General features: G+C 33.1%; 1 protein-coding gene across 6 annotated transcripts in view; it reads right to left on the reverse strand.

Annotated features, from left to right (window-relative positions):
- The window catches only part of LOC124369232 (hepatocyte nuclear factor 6), a 137953-nt gene that overhangs the window by 52021 nt on the left and 68162 nt on the right, over positions 1-17770 (reverse strand). For 4 of the 6 annotated variants that reach the window (XM_046827109.1, XM_046827108.1, XM_046827107.1 and 1 more), the window contains one exon: positions 13080-13145. The exons of the other annotated variants lie outside the window; for them this stretch is intronic. In XM_046827109.1, the coding sequence (XP_046683065.1) occupies positions 13080-13145 (66 nt within the window). The remainder of the gene's footprint in view (positions 1-13079; positions 13146-17770) is intronic. 6 annotated transcript variants of the gene reach the window in all.

The following is a 17770-nucleotide window of genomic DNA, read 5'->3' on the forward strand; positions in this document are numbered from 1 at the left end:
TAAAAGATGCTGAACAAACCAGAAGCTTTACGGGTTGACATTGCACAGATGGTATTGCCAAACTTTGTTAAAGAAAATTACTACAAGGTCTGCTGATATTCCTCTCATTTAGTTTGTAGAATATCAACTTATCGGCCAGCGGACTTGTAGAGTTTGATAAGTTCATTCTTTTGAATCTATATGGAAGGACCAGGAATTTAATTTTTTTTTTTTCTGAGCACACTCTATTGGAATGTTTCCTCAAAAATGAACAAGCCTTATAACTGTTGTGGGTGAAATCCAAGCTCTAGCTGTCTCCACCTACTTCTTTCTCTTGGCACAGAAAGAGTACATCCCCTCTCATCAATCATCTACTCATACAATGATTAAGGCCTTATAACTATAACTATAATAGCCATCTTTCTCATTTGCAGCATTCAATCAAAATACACAAGCTTTCAATTTCTACGTTGTTATTTGGTACTGTCAACGTGTTTTTAAATTGCAAGACAAATGTTCGTATCAATTCCAGCATATAAATCTTTATAGCGTTTCTTTATAGGCTAATAGGAAGATCACTGTCAAGTACAATTCTGGGATGAACAGTAACTAATCACGAACATATCTTCAGAGTGAGACGGGCGTTAGCATGCTCACCTAGTTTTCAAGAACAAGGAACATTTCCTTTACCCATCGAATGATACCATTTATAGGCGGCTAACTACATTGAAGAACATACTGTATTTCGTTCGGTTTCATTTAAAACGTTTGTATATATATGACTAATTAGACATATATGAAACATGACTTGTTCATGTTGCCATCTCTACATCGTACAGCTTCTTGCCCTAAACAGTAGTTAACTGCGATGTCCAGCACTGAAATGTTGTTTTTGGATTATTTCCGACAGTAATAACTTCCAAGGTACAGGAAGTTTCTCTTTCATTATTATTTGCTCAGTGAATAATTCCCCCCACACCTAATCTTACTATATAGCATCTTGTTACCATATATTGTCAAGGAAAACATGTAATTAAATATTGTTATTTAGTATTTCGCTTCAAACGGTAGTAGATTATATTGAAGTAAACAGAAAAAATACTATGGAAAAAATACATAGTTATTGCATCAATCTATTTGTTACTGTCAGAAAAAGAAACAACCATAAGAAATATTGTTGTGCGATAACTGCAGATATATATTTTTCATAAAAACTTTCTAGAGTGAAGTCCCTCTAGTTGTTATTTTTAAATCTTGAAAACACTTTTGATCACTCTAGGTCACCCAAGTTTGTTCTACAAACTATTGTAATGCATACACCCTATCACATAATACGATAGTTCTACTATCCAAAATAGTATTATTGAGAAAGCAGTTCAAGATGGGCACCGTGGAGTCCCGCTCGCTCGATCATCGAGCGTCACAGACTTACAAACAGGAAAACCGGCGAGACGAGAACAATTTAATAATTTTTTTATATTACAACAATTAGTACAAAACACAAAAACTATTAAATATATCAAACAATTAAAAAAGTAGAAATACATAATTAATTGTGCTTTGACAAATCCTGAAAGATTAGTTAGCCAGTATTATACATATCAGAAAGTAGGATAAATAACGTCACAAAATAATTTCAATATGTCAATAAAAAACCCAGTAAATGCTATTACTTATAGTTACGCAAGCATAAAGAAAAAGCTGCACTGCACATAACACTAAATAACTACGACGGCGTTGGGTAGGCAATATAGGTACTGTAAGCATATTGCATCACTATTTACGCCTTGACATTTGAGGAAAAAGTCCTATTTTTCTCCGCCTACATACATTTTTTGATACATAATGGTCTAAAATTCATAGTGTTCTTTTCATGCTGAGTAAACGGCAGCAAAAATAAATTAAAAGGGGATTGACTTAAGCTCAAAAGAGAGAAACTAGAAAAATGCGTACCAGATTTAGAAGAACGCTACGCCTATACTGGTATATGCACTTCTACATATATAAATAAACATAGAATAAATTATTTAACATTATTTAACAGTGGAAAATCTAGATAGTGAAAACTACACCCAAGAGAATAGGAATATATATGTTAATCAAGTAATAGAGAGGGATTTATCTACTGGTAAGAGACAAGATAAACAACGGACGCGAAACTGTGCTACTAACTGAAAGATTAGTTTCTCACAGTTGAGATTCGGGATAAAAATGTCTCAATAAACTCTTACGTGTTATTATTAATAGGTAGGAAGATAGTTTTTGCTTTAAAATATTTGTCTATAATCCATGAAATTTAAACTAAGGAATGATAACTTTTACTGCCCATGATATAAAAGCAATAAAATAGTATTTTAAGAAATAGTATCACAGTATATGTTAGGTTTAATTGCAAGTATAAAATGTATTTACATTCTCAGCACAGACTATATCTGTAGGCTATAAAGCCTAAAACTATACAATTTGAAGAAAGTAACTGAGATATCGCTGTATATCTAATTTGAAATTATATTTATGTAGCATTTAAAATTTCAAGGTGGATTGTTGTTGTTGTTGTAAGCATAACTTTAGAATAGTTGATGAAAATTTCAACAGTTCCACATGGCCTTAGTTTCAGATGCCAAATAAATATAAAATGTCTGATTTCTAAATTAACAATTATAGATATTCAAACACATGCATACTTTATTTTATGATGTAAGTTTTTTACAGGATTTTGTCCTGTTCATGTATTAACCTAAAACTTAAGTTGTAAAAACACTACTTTAACTAAAGTATAGTACTGTTAACTACCAATAAACTTTTTAACACGAAACTAGAATAATTATACGATAGTTTATAGATAATTATAGAATAGTTATATATTTAACAATAGTTTGAAAACTTGGTATAAACACACACATACACACAAGAAATAAATAAACCCAATCAACATTGTTTACGAAGAAATCTACATTTCAATAAAGTATCCTTAAAATTGTACGTATCATTTTAAATAAATAGAAAATAGCGCTTGGGGAGATTATAATTCCTATGGGATATTAACGTCTAGCAACGATAACTATTCTCTGATTTGAATCAATTCCCGAGTATTATAAGTTTCAAAAACAGAAAACATAACTATGGAGATGGATAAACTAACCATGATATCGACCAGGATTATAAGATAAACATAGACGTACATGAGTGCAGTGGTATAGTGAGCATACAAAAAATATATATGCTTCAATCATCCCTCATTAAATAAAAATGGAAACAAAATAAATAAGGATGTGAAAAGCAACGCATATTTGATTGATTAGATGTTAAAACTGTCTGTTATTCCCCCTAAATTACACGAGGAATAGGTGAATGGAATGTCCAATTCGTCCGCTATATACGACTCTAGTGACGATCTTATCCCATCCATTAATAATGCAAATATGTGTGAAAAACTATAGAAAGATCCTTGCAAGCAGATGACGAAATATGTGACCCAAAACGAATTAATAAATTATCGCTATGAGACTACCTATTCCGAGTGAAGAAGATGTTCAAAGAGTCAATTCTAATCCTACATACCCAGATAAAGTTGTTTTTTTTTCTTTATTTCAGATAGTATTTACAATTTAGTTGAATACGCCGTATAGAATTTATTGTGATTTATTCATCCTCTAGAAATTCATACATTTTATTGATAGACGTGGATTGTACGAAACAATTCAACAAATTATATGGAAGAAAGTTTTAATTTCAGAAAACAGTTAACTGTGAGTTTTGTATATTGTAACGGCGAGATCAGTAGCCTATTGATGACATTTTCTATGTAATCTTTGTTTGTTGTTCATAATTTAGTATACACCGGACATATAAAAACGGTAGTTAGATTAATATAACCAAAAACCAATTCTTTCTTTGTAAGACCATAAGATCCGTCTGCAAAAGCGGCGGTTTTGATTTTAGCTCGATAAAAACAATTTTAAAGATACAAATTTCTTCTTAACATAATGAGATATGTCTAATTTTAAAGATATAAGAAGTAAATCCAAACAATGTTTAATGTTTATTTTTGTTATTGCTTATTCAGGGAAAATCTTAAACGTTTTACTTCATTGTTTAAATTTTGATAAATGAACTCTTTACAAGATTATCTCGAAGGGTTTGGCTATGTGTTATTTATTAATTTAAAATGGTTAATAATAAATTTAATTCCATAACCAAAAATAGACATCTAATGATGTTTGTGACTGATTTTTTTAATGTTCTCCATGTTTTGCTCTTAATGATCAACATTTCTCGGTCATTTATCTTTAGCGTTTCTCCCTTTCACACCTTCGGTTTACAAAGACAACGCATAATTTGTGCTATCGTTATGACTTGACACTTTTCTTATGAAATAGTGTCATTGTTGAAGAGATGGGGGAGGGGTGGATGGCGGAAGATTGTGAGGAGCAGGGGAGAGCCTGAAGCGCCTTGCCAGGTGTTCGTTCCCACGATGCTTTTAACAACCGCACTTCTTTTTGCACCCTCACTCAATCCTTCCCCCGATGCCAAGAAATCTGGGGGATAATCCTGAGCCCAGTTGGCGAATCTTGAACCGGCACGGTCACTCAGCGCCATCATCCCCCCTTCACATGGGTATGCACTGTAATTGAGCAATGAGATTTTCTTACCCACAGAACACCACCACATTTAATACTTTAAAAGTTTGTTATTGGCGCCAGATGATTTGAAATGATAATAGGGTGTCATAAAGTTTTCATCGTTACACGTTACATAAGACATCGTGTTCTATTTCCTATATCTTTCACCACATTTAACTTTCGTTTTTATATGAACCGTATCTGATGAGAATGAAAAACAATATGTAAAACACACAGCAAAACTTTAATTACAATTTTATAAGCCAATTTTACTAGGCAAGCTCAATGTAACTTCAGTACCACAAATGAGGGATGGTGAGGTTAAAGAAATCTATAGGACCTTCATAGACTGTATGATTCTTTTTTAATAAATAGTCTAACTTTAATCAATTACCTATATATTACAATTTGAGCCAACTAAAATACACTTAAAGATCAAAACTTGAAATAACTTTTTATAAATACGAGGGAATAATAAAATTTAAGAACGGTCTCCATCTTACAAAGTTGTAATTACGGAATATATTATACAATTGTTTTCCCTCCTTGGTTCCCCCCTAAGAATCTTTTTACCAAAAATATTTCATGAAGAATAACAAATACTCGTTAATTTTATTGTTTTATGTGTTGTATTGCCTTTTTCTGTGTATACTGATATTGTTTTATTATTTTTGATGCAATCTGGTCTCAAATAAAAAGGTTCCTACTAATAATATTCCTACACCTACGCAGTAAAAAATTTTGAAATAAACACCCAATTATTAACAGAATACAAACACTGCATGATATAAGAATACATTTAAGTATATTTATTAACTGCAACAACATTATTTGATTAAAAATTGTTATTGGCAATGGAAGGTTTGAAAAATTTACTGCGAAACTTAATCCCTATAAATAGCCAGTTACAGTTACGATCCTAACATATTTCCCATTTTCATATATAAAACAATTAAGAGTAGGTTTACTCTAAAAATTAGCTGATTGATAGAAACAGCGTCAGCAGCAAATAATTATAAAATCCAAGCCTTAAAATAAATCCAGAATGATTCATCTTCATCTCTGTCATATCTATATATAGTATCATATGATTTGGTTAGCTCTCCTAATTTGAAAAGAGAAATCAATAATAGTTTGTTTCTTGCGTATGTGCAACAGAGTGTACGTCCAACAATAGGACAGCGTCGCTAAATGTGTGTGATCCCGAAATAGGGTCATGCTCTGTCGCGTGGTTTTAGTTCAGTGCAGATTTTGTTGACATGGCGGGTGTGGTTTATTCAGTGTCAAACGATAGGGCTGTCAGTTCAGCAACACCAACCTCGCCCCCTTTGGCTGGTACAAACTGACTGACCACAGCCTCTCATACCTCCAAAGTGATTTTAACTAATTACTGACGTCTGACTAAGAGCAAATCTCATGGTAACAGCTCCAGTATGCGTGTACCATCTTTCCTCTATCCATCCTTTACTATCATTAAGAAAGCAGCAAAAAACTTCTAAAACTAATTTAAGTTCCAAGTTCGCAATCCCCCGAACAAAAAACTCTAGCGTACGAAAAGTCACAATGTTAAAATGACCATTTTCAGGTTTAAAGCCCCAATATCTTAATTTTAAACATGTTCGAGATATCATATGTATAGCATAGTAATACATATTATTTTTGTTGTACATTTTTACCTCAACGCTCTAGAAATGTATGGAAAGCTTTGAATAGTCCCTGTTGAAAGAGAAAATGTCGTTATCCTATACTCTCCTATCATATGTATTGCGCTAGGCCATTCAATACAACCACCATCAATGGATCTTCTAAACTTAGGACCTAATAGGTTTCTCTGAAGAATTTAATACACCAAAGGATAATTATGTAACTACTCTGGCTCAAAATAGTCTTCACATTCTCTAAATAATATTTTGTCTTTGAATGGCTAATGAATAGGAATCTTATTTACTGTATTTTACTGGTGTATCTCCAAAACTATATCCAAGGTCCAGACTCAAAATGCTTATACAGTAACCACAATGACACCTAATTCTGATATACTCTCCTTCAAACAGATCCACCACAAGAACTGAATAATTTTATTTTAAACCTGAGTACATTTATATTTGTTCCTAGACCATGAACAGCTTCAGTAAAACTGGAGGGTTAGATGATCTTAAATACGACTGATCAACAAAAAACAAAGGGTTAAAACTAATAAGAAGTCTCTAACATTAAAGGAAATAAAAATGGCAGCCCACCATAAACTTTTAGACAATCTATGAATGAATGAATCTGGAATATCAGCTTATGAAACAACTGATTGATTATAATAATAATAATAATAATAAAAACACATGCTTTCAAATGTTGAGGGAACTACGACCAGTGCAAAAATAACCCTATAATATAAGGCCAATAAACAGCCTTTCGTCAGAATAAGCGTTCTCATTGATGTTCCACGCGAAAAAAATTCATCACCTAATCCATCTGAATTCTTAATTTAAATATTTTATCCAGAGTCAAAACAATTATCATGTACAACATTATAATATGAGACAGACTAATAGTAAAATAACTCCTAATAGTCCTAAGAAATAAATCTTGCACAAGTCTGGAGAATGGCGTCGACCTGGCCAGTTAAAAGAAGACTGTCTACTTGGCGTCAACATAGAAGGCTACAATGACATCTAAATTGCGCATGTTAATTTAAAGGTCATTCTAACTTTGTTACTGGAATTGAAATGTGCATGTAAAATGTATTGTTTGACCAGTTTGCAAAATACAGATTGTTACTAAAACGCCTTAAGTAAGCAGAAGCACATGCGTAGGTCCAACCCGTCTTCATACACACTACAATGAGTGAAGCCAATAAAAGTTTGAGCGAATGGAGAAATAAGAATATTACTCAAGGAGTGCTGTTTTATATTTTAACAATGTACGTAGAAGAGATGATGATGTAATGTATAGTAGGAACCAACCAAAACCAGAATTCACTGAGAAGAAGGGAAGGAGGCGATGAAGGCTTGTGGCCTTCAATCTTTGTGATAATAACGGGAGGGGGCGACCTTTGAGAGAAGAGAGTAATAGATATGTAAATGGAGTTTAATGGAAATTTACGATGGATTTCGGAATAACCACTATCAACATATATAAGACTTAATAAATATTCATATAATGAAGAACAGACAGCGAGAACCAATTTCCAATTTTTAAGAAGCTCATATAGTTCTTTTTTGAAATCGATAGGAATTTCCTCTAAGAAAAGAATAGATTGTCAGCCACTGGTTTTGGTGGAAATTAAAAATAAGGTGGTAGCGCAATGTTAAAAGAAGCAAATTATAAAACTTTTACTGGTACTATTATTATCCTGCTATACTTCAGAGCTGAATGTAGTGAAACGGTCTTGAGTTTTTACTCTGTAAGAATAATTTTAAACCTTTACGCTATAAATTTTAGTCGTAAAATTGCACAAGATGTCTCATATTAAAGATGTGACTAATATAAGCTCAAATTATTGTAGTTTTTCTTGTAGTGTATACTTTTTGAGTATTTAAAACATAAGGTACAAACAATTTTAGATTTGTTTCTGAAAAACTAATACATATATCTAAAAATCTAAAACATAGATATCTCCCGTAACTCAGCGAAAGAATAAGGGCATTTTTACACTACACGTTCAACACGGGTTTGTGTTTATGTTCACCCCACACTTTTGTTTTTGAGTTTAACACTGTTCTTATGGGATTAAAATCAAGCCAGTAGAGCTGCTGACTCTTTACACTAACCGACCGTCAGATACATAATAGAATAGTTATCAATACAAAATTCATCCAACAGTATAGACTCTGCAAATGATTACCTCCAAAACACTAGTATTTATATGACTAGTTGTTTTCTAAGTTTGTTAGCTAAAAAATATGGCTAGTAAAAAAAATGATTATTTGATCTTTTTAACCATTTCATTATCCTCCTTTACGATACCTATTAAAATAGCGCACCAATTCCTGTTTAGGGGAAATTTGTATATCGATTTACCACAGAACTAGGTTGTGTTTTCATACAAAGCAATCAGCCTCTACTCGTGCGCACTATGTACAAAATGCCAACCACGTGATTAGGTGAATGTTATAGTTATGTAGAGAAAGGGGTATTGAAGTTTATGGAAATATGGAGAAGAGCGTTTATTTTGTATTATAGAGTTATATGAGAATCGGGAGTGATTTTTAAAGTTTGTTTTCGAACAAAGTTTTGAACTAATTTTAAAGTTTGAAATATGGGATTGAATAAAAATCATAAACATGATCAACAGATATACGGACTAAGAAATTATAATTTCCTTTCCAGTAGAAATTAACCCGGATTTTATTTTAAGATTTTAACTAGCTATAACGTAATTAGGGCAGACTACACCACGTGTGCTTTATGGGCACCTTTTATCTAAAATTATGGATTATTCACTTTCACGGCCTAAAATGTCCAAACCTATTGTGGAAGTTCTCTGAAACTATAGTTTTACTTATCTCCGCGTCAGATTATCTTGAAAACAGCCAGATTAAAACTGTAATCCTGTAATCTATGTGCACAGGTCACCTGTGGAAACATCATGTGGAGTATCTGTAATCGCATCCTTGTCGTCACTAGTCAGTATCTAGAAATGCTTCCTGTGCCGGTCTGAGTTCTTAGCCTCGTGCGGCTGTCTATACACCATCTTTCCACAACTCATGTTTCTATTTCATACCACGTCAAACCATTGTGAACATAAATGATATCTCAAGATATTCCGTATTCCGTTTAAACTAAATAAATGTTAAACTAAAAATTTACTTTGGATGGGATTGAAGTTTGCCTAAATACCTTGTGTTAGTAATTGTAACTACTAATTTAAATACTACTACTGTACTGTACCGGAAAGATAGTTATCCCGTGAAGTCCAACCAGCATCCGATAAAATAGTAGGCGTACAAAGCACTTATACTATTGATACGACCATCATAAATACTGGAAGAGCTTTGAATTACATGCGGGACAGTATCCTAAACATAAAAGCGGGCGATGCGCCTGCGCGACCCGGTTCCTGACACCTAATCTAAGCGGCACTATTTCCTTGTCGCGCGCGTTCTTTTTTCGAGCCCGTTGAGTTGAAAAATGTTTATGTGTGATTCCAAACCGTGATAATAGGTGAAGTAGGCATTAGAGTAGCGGCATTCAGACCAAAAACAAGTCTATATAGATTTCTTTCATAACGGGTAAGAACACCCACCAAAGAAAACTCTGGTTGACCCACGCTGAACGGTAAACTAATGTTCCATACGATATGTGCAAGCTTTTTAGCTTTTCAAACTACTAGTAACTGGTGAAAAACAAAGACTGTGCCGCAGACAAAGATAAACAAAAGGAAAATAAAGCGATCACGTGAATACTGAGAACGGAATCATGGTAAGAAGGTCAAGAAAAACGCACATCAATTTGCAATGGCAGTTTCAAAAGAAATCCTAATCAACCTTCTTCGGATTGTATTTTCATCTTTAAAAAAATGTAATACGATTCCTCATTAGTAGAGACCTTTACGTCAATATCTAATTTGAGAGTTAAGAAGAATAATCATATACTATATTTATGCGATACAGATTGCACCTAAATACGAGTATAATCTAGCCCGCTACATTTCCTCGATTAATAATATATACAGAAAATCTAACTCTATCTGGCGCAAGAAATGCGTGTGGCATATCAGATTGTCATTGCAAAGCATAGTCACTGGGTTTTCTTCGGGAAGAGACAATCTGATGGTGACAAAAGCCAAGATAGGACTGTAAAAGTCATAATCTGTTGGATAAAATAGTAAGTGTGCAGTGTACTCTTGCTAGGAATATGTTTAATTAAAACCAGTATTTAAGAATGAGCAACTCTATCGACTAAAAAGTATTATTAATCTCAACAACTTGTAGTAACTATAAAAAAACACTTTTTTGGTCATAAATCTCCTCCATTAAGACTGATGTTTGGGAGAGAAAGTGTCGATTACAGGTTCTGAAGAATCCCGTGAAATTGTCATTCTAGATTTTTACTGTTAACAAGAGCGAAAGTTCATATCAGAAATAGAACCTTGGAAAATGATTTAATGCTTAAGGAATTCGACAAGAAAAGAGGCCAACCAAGGGGTCTGGGTGAATGGTATGTGGTCTCTGACCTCGAGTAATTATTTTCCTTGTATGATTCACTTCTGGTTGGTTTCTGTCTGCCAGTAGAACCTATATTGGATACAGCAAAAACCGATATGTCACTTTAATCTGGGCGACCTGATGGATGTGGCACATCACTAACCATCGAATGTTGATTTAAGGGGTAAAAAGGGCTGGTAGATACGTCCGCTTCATTGTGGAGGATGACCGTTGGAGTGGGTGGAGCTGCCTTAATGTCAAAGATATTAAATGCCTAAACTTGAGGAAGTATGGCTTCCTCTGCCAGCTTTGACTGAAGGGGCTGGAACGGAGCCAGCCTCCCCTTATTCCAAGGTGACACATGACTGAGATAGTGACGTTATCCCTCATCACAGGATCTCGACAAGAGGCGGATCCTATCCCCATTCTTATTCATTGTGCATATCCTGTCACTCCGCAAGCAGTGTAAATGTCCTTTTAGGACTAAGTGCAATGTATGATGGGTTTCCTCGCCTTCTTGTACTAAATGAACAAGAATAACTCCAAATATACCGAAACATTTGCTAAGATTATAGAATATAGACAACAATTTATAGTCATCTGTCTGATTCGTTAAAATAGGCTTCGTAATTCCAACTCCAACATGTTGCTTCATACTTACATTTCCGTTGTTCAAGGTAGCTTGTGTTTCAACCTCCAGTTTCAATAATTAAATATAAAGTTCAAACAGCAATTATGCTTGGCACACAAAACATTACAAGTAGTAATCTTTAACACTGTTCTGTAATACAGGAGAAAAATTTACAATGCTAAAAAGATGAGTATCGTTTGCAATATATTAAACGCAATGAGAGACGCAAAGTAAATACAACAATGATACATTTATACTAATTGGAATAAACTTGGTCCTTTAGTGGAATAATAATCAAATAGATCTACTGTTTGAATCATCCACTCATAAGTTTTTATATTTATTCTTCTACTCAAAATATTTACAATATGTACCATTTCATTTGTCTTGACTCTTGTTTTGGCCAACCATACATATGGAGATAGAATCTAAAACTACTATTGCATCCTCATCGAGAATTTCGTTTGTTTGTTGAGGGGGATGTACAGTTATTGTTTCCAGTCCAGAAATTTTAATGTGCATGAAATTAATACAATGTTGCATATAATACAATCTTATTGATGCTAAAATTAATTAAGGAACATTTTATTACGTGTTTTGAAATGCGTTGGAGTTATATGGGTAGAGAGGATGGACAAAGATTCGCATTGACTGGAAACATTGGTTACATCAGTCTTGACAGTAACTCAAACAAACTGTTCCTACTAGTATTATGTGTTCTTATTTGTTATGATTGCCAGCGACAACTTACTAAACTACGCTACCTAGTGCACTACAGTTAGGGTTGCCATTGTTAAGGTCCGACCACATCAAGATCGCCCCCACAACCAGGCACCGGTCTACCTGTCATATCATAGTACCGGTACACCTCAAACACGACTGTTAATGTTTTGGTATTTCCTCAATGATTATAACCGATTCGTTTAAGATATTTTCCAAGGCTGGAAGGAAATTACTTAAACGACTCAATTTTGAAATATTTTTTGTTTGGCATAAATCACATGATATATGTATGGGGCATATTACATGATATGAGAAACTATGTAAGTGTACCGCAATTACGCATAAAAATCACATTGTGAAAGTATAATTTGATAACATGAAATTAGATATATAAATCCGATTAAAATTAAGAGATTGCAATTAGTTTTATGTTTATTATAAAGCCAAACTTATATTTCTGGCTTTATTATATTTAAAGAAGCATACAGTTCTCAATAGAATTGCATCTTATTTTAAAACTACACAAACACGCGTTCTATTAAAAATCAGAATGTTATTACACGGCCTGAATTAGATTGTAAATAAAGTTAAGATTAAAATTAATCTAATCTGTTATAATTCTTCAAACAATAATAATTATTTAACTTTGGTTTGTATACATTTTATTAATAGTTCACAGACAGTATATGCACCTTGTGCACAGTATTTAACTTTTGTAGTTTAATATTTTGATTGTTAATTAATGTGAATTTGTTAGTTAAACTTGGTAATATCTATGCGAGTTACTTTTTTTAATACAAACAGGTATTTAAATTTTAGGTCCTTTCCTTTATCCCACCTCTTTTAGACACTATAAAATCGACTGTGGAATTAACTACTGCCATGATTGAATACGTTAACAGAAGCAATTACGGGTCTGGACAAGAATGTCTGGCAACCCTATCTACACCCGTCACCAACATAGGACTCCAGAGGACATACCGACAGCGCAGGGCAGCTGGCACCCCTTGAAGTCCTTCGGGTACCCTTCACCATACATCGATTCCGCTAAAACAGGGTTCAAATAAAAATATAACAAACAAAAATATCTAACGTAACATAGCATTAAATAAGTGCATGCAATCAACAAAATAAAACCAAGCTAAAATTAGGGTAATCATTTAAAACACTAACCTAATATTCAAGGATATGTTCTTTTAAGGAGTTTTTGTCAGTTTCAATGTCAAGCAAGAAAGTGGAACGTATCTTATCAGCTAAACCTGAATAGATTCCATGTTAGTAAAGAGCGTTAAAGATGCTGTGTATTCATTCAAATTTATTCTAAGTTCAATATCATATTTAGAATCGTTTTTATTACTATTGTAAAATGATTAGTGTCATTTTAAATATAGGTATATTAAAATTAACTCCAGTATAATACTTCTTAAAAGAACATAAGCAAGCAATTACTCAATAAAAATAATATGGAACTTTAAAGTTAACAAACATGAAATCAATAAATGTAAGAGGGGAACATAACTAATAATAAAGTGTAAAAGCACTATGACACTACTTAAAATATAGTAATTATTCATTCTTCAGACCATCATAATTAGTACCAATAATAGTATATTATTAACCAGTCCTCCGATAAATATTCATTTTAAGAAAATAATGTATGTTCTATAAGTAAGGAGCCACACTTTGAGTTTCGGGAAACGAAAATAAACATACAAGTTCCAAAGTATGTCCCTCACAATAAAAATATTCTCAAGTTTAGTTTAAAATTACAATATTGAAATATAGTTGTGGCACATTTTATATAAATGTTACAAAAGTTGAAGCTTGAATATAAACCACAACCTTCTTGTAGATTTGTGAAACACAATACAAATAGTTTGATATATTAAGAAAAAAGTTCGTTTTATTTAGTTCAAGACACGTTTAAAATATGTTAAACTAGTCAAAAACACTTTGGCGCAATATAGATTGCATCTTTACAACAGTATACGCGAATATGTGACAAAACAAACTACTGATCACTTCAAATTCAAAAGATACGTTTTAATAACATGTATAAAACTCATGTGATGAGAGTGATATTCTGTAAATTGTCTTTAGAAAGGAAACAAGGTAATGAACTGAACATGAAAAATAAGAACACATTTGTATAGGGACTGGTTATTACAATTTCAATTATATAATTAATGTATCAGTGATAAAATAAATACTTCGTGTTGACTGCTCTACGTTTGGTGGAACTCTAAAATAATGATTTAGTTTATAATAAAGTGATGACGTTATTTTTTCCATTAATAAGGCAATGATGTACCCAGAACCTGTGTAATTTAAAACATATTGCGAAAAATGTATTCATAATCAAACTTTAATTTTTTGCATTTTATTATTGTCCAATTTTTTTTTAACATAAGATAGTGATCAAATTCCAATCGGAACTGTTTGAAAACGTTATTTCTGACCCCATCCTTTAAATTGTACAAACGTCTTATATTTTTCGGCAATACTTCTTGTTACGAATAATTTACACGAGCTATATTTTTACGAACTAATTTCCCTAATTATTTAGGGAACCTACTTTGGAAGCTTAGGAACAAAATTAATTATGCCTCTTATAACGTTACATATACATGACGGCGAAAGCTCTCTAAATCGTCAGTTACTGTATTTCAAAAATAACAAAGCCTATTGAATTGAAATGTTACATGGCGGTTAATTTTATTATCTAGGTGTAGATACATCAGTTACATTAATGTTATGTTTTATAAAATTTGTTTTGAAAGCAGTTTAACTTTGCTCAAAAACATTAAAATGTAATATGTAACCTTCCGTCTACTTCTTATATAAATTATTATACCCATGAAACTTATTTCAGTGCCATTGATAACTATAAAACGGTCCTAAATTAAATTCATCATATGATCATTTTAATCAAAGTGACGCTTAATTTACTTCTTTCAGTTAGAGACACTGTCTACTTTTCAAAGAACTTATTTTGAAAGCGTAAGACGTATAAATATCACATAGTGGTTCTTATTATTATTTAAATGAAATAGAAAGTGACTTTACAACGTTCACCAAAATTAAATTTTTTCTCCTCCAAGGAAAGTTTTCTAAGTTTGAATTATTAATCTGTCATCTTAAAATAAACTGTTATGGGCTCTAAAATTTAACTCTAGCTGTTTGCTTAGGATATTTCAGTTTTCTCAGAAAACTAGATTAACGGATTTCTTTTTCATTGTCCTAGTCAGTATATATTTTCATTTTTGATTAGGTCTAAAACCGTAGCTCTAAAGCATAGATATTTCACTATTAACTTTCCCTCTCCCACTAACTGAGCTAAACTTTGGCATACTTGGCAATCCAGTGGTGAATATGGTGTATGCTAAAACCTTTCCTTGCCTAAGTCATATAAAATTTAACCGAAAACTGCAAATTTAAATCAGCTATAACCACCACCCTGTATGGGTTAAGTACCTCAGTTTACCTAGATATCGCAGCAGATAGTTATACGGCTTATGAGTAAAAAAACATAACTATGTGAAAAGTGTGTACTTAGATTCCTACAAGGATTGAAAGAGATTTCAATATGAATTTGAAAGAACATTGCCAACACATGGGATATTAATTAATCTCTAAATCTCATTCGAACCGACACTAATACTCAATTTATATTAAACGTACTTTTAAATGTTGGTTACCAGTTCCTCTAAAAGGCCTTAAATAATCACTGCAAATACCGTAGAATAGGCTATGAAAATTCACGGTCTTTTAACTTTATGTTTCACTGATTTTGAAAATTGTTATATCCAATAATTGAGGAATGGTGTTGACAAAATTTAACATCTTCATATTACATACGAAAATATTTCAAATGTGACTATTTTTACTGTCACTTAAATGGTCATACATGCTTGAAATTAGTAATACACGTTTGTTAGGGCTTGACAGTGATACAATATAACGATCAGAGGTTCGTGAAGTCGTGGACTAGTTAAGCTTATCTTGCATTCGAATATTTGTAATTTCTGTTTGGGTCATACAAATATCATCACATCCACTTATAAAAGGCCTAGCAGAATCTTCTTAAAATAATATCGATGTCCATTCGACTGTCCATCTGTACAATAGTTCCTCTTTTTTCTTTTTCAAGTTTTTTCAAGAAGAGGCCGATTCACTTTAAGCTTTTGTTCTGCTCATCCTCATGTGTGAGGGCCTTATCAAGAGAATAAAGTAAAGTAAAGATGTCTTATTTTTACCAGGCGAAATTAGGGCTAAAAAGCCCTCTCTAATACAACCTGGGGAACGGCTTAAAGGTGACTTCCGAACCACCACTAACGGCCGGGCAGGCGGACTGCTTGCAAGGATAGAATCGCTCAGCGGTCACCCATCTAAGCAAGCAGCCACGCTTGACGTTGCTTGATCTGGTTATCTGGCGATAACCTTTGTACCCGCTACACTGCGCCATTGGCATTAAATAATAATAAGAGTAAAGGGGAGAGTCGATACAGTATAGGTCGATGGTACTGATAACAATTTCTAGGGTCACAGACAATATCGGAATCCACGCTATACCTAACTAAGGTCCAAAGCCCGGCGTCCTAGACCGCTCGGCCATCTGCTCTCAGAGGTGCTCACAACATTATCTCTTTCAACTCTCAAACGTAGAGTAGCTGACCGGCCTGCCTGATCCCGAAAAGCCATGGGAGTTCTATAGTCACCGTACTTTGACAAACTCACTAAGAACCCTGCACTTTGAGATAACCGGATACGATCCAAGCTATCGTGCACGACCAGAAGACGATGTTTCTTATCTGAACATTACACTCATTACACATCCAACCTCAACGACCAAAACTGTCTCGATATTTTGTCACGTTTGTGGCGTGTTGTCGTGTCCGATTTACACTGATATACTAATTGATCTATTTCAGCTCTTAGGCTTACGCGGCCGGTATTATAACCAACACCATAGTCTTCTGGTCCACACCACATCGAACCGTTTACATTGGGCCTTATGGACCGTTCAACTCCCCTTAAAAATTAAATTCATGGAATATTTTAGTTTAGTTGTAGAAACCCATCATCAGGCAATATTTCGACGCAGTGAGAACCGATTAGTTACAACTGTCATATATCTATGTTTAAAGCGGTGCAATTGGATTTTCGGTTGGAATATTTTTTTAATTTTGAAACAGTTCAAGCCATTATCTCTTTAAGATAATTTTTCTGAAGACAAATAAACAGAAAAAACCATTTTTAACCTTCAACGAGGAGTGATAGGAATTTTAGGCAAAATTTAGAAGCATATCAGGCCAAAATAAAAACTGTTACACATAAGGATGTGAATTGTTTACGATTTTGTACAGGAAACGATTATACTGGCGAGAATGGCACGTTTTCCTTCAGAAACTCTTTATTACAAAAATACATTCTTCTTAAATTATACTTCATACAAAATAGTCTCCTTCATTCATAAATTACTAGGAATATATTCCTTCTTTTAAGGTATAACTCATTTACATACTTTAGTAATAAAATGTTTGTGTTCAGTCGTTTTTATCCAGCGAAAATTTCCTGCTTTAAATGCCTATAATTCACAGTGTAGTGATATAAACTACTTTATGTATTTTTGTCTTCTACTTAAAAAAATATCTTAACCAAAAACCGATTGC

This window comes from Homalodisca vitripennis, chromosome X, assembly GCF_021130785.1.
Source record: "Homalodisca vitripennis isolate AUS2020 chromosome X, UT_GWSS_2.1, whole genome shotgun sequence".
Lineage (NCBI taxonomy): Eukaryota > Metazoa > Arthropoda > Insecta > Hemiptera > Cicadellidae > Homalodisca > Homalodisca vitripennis.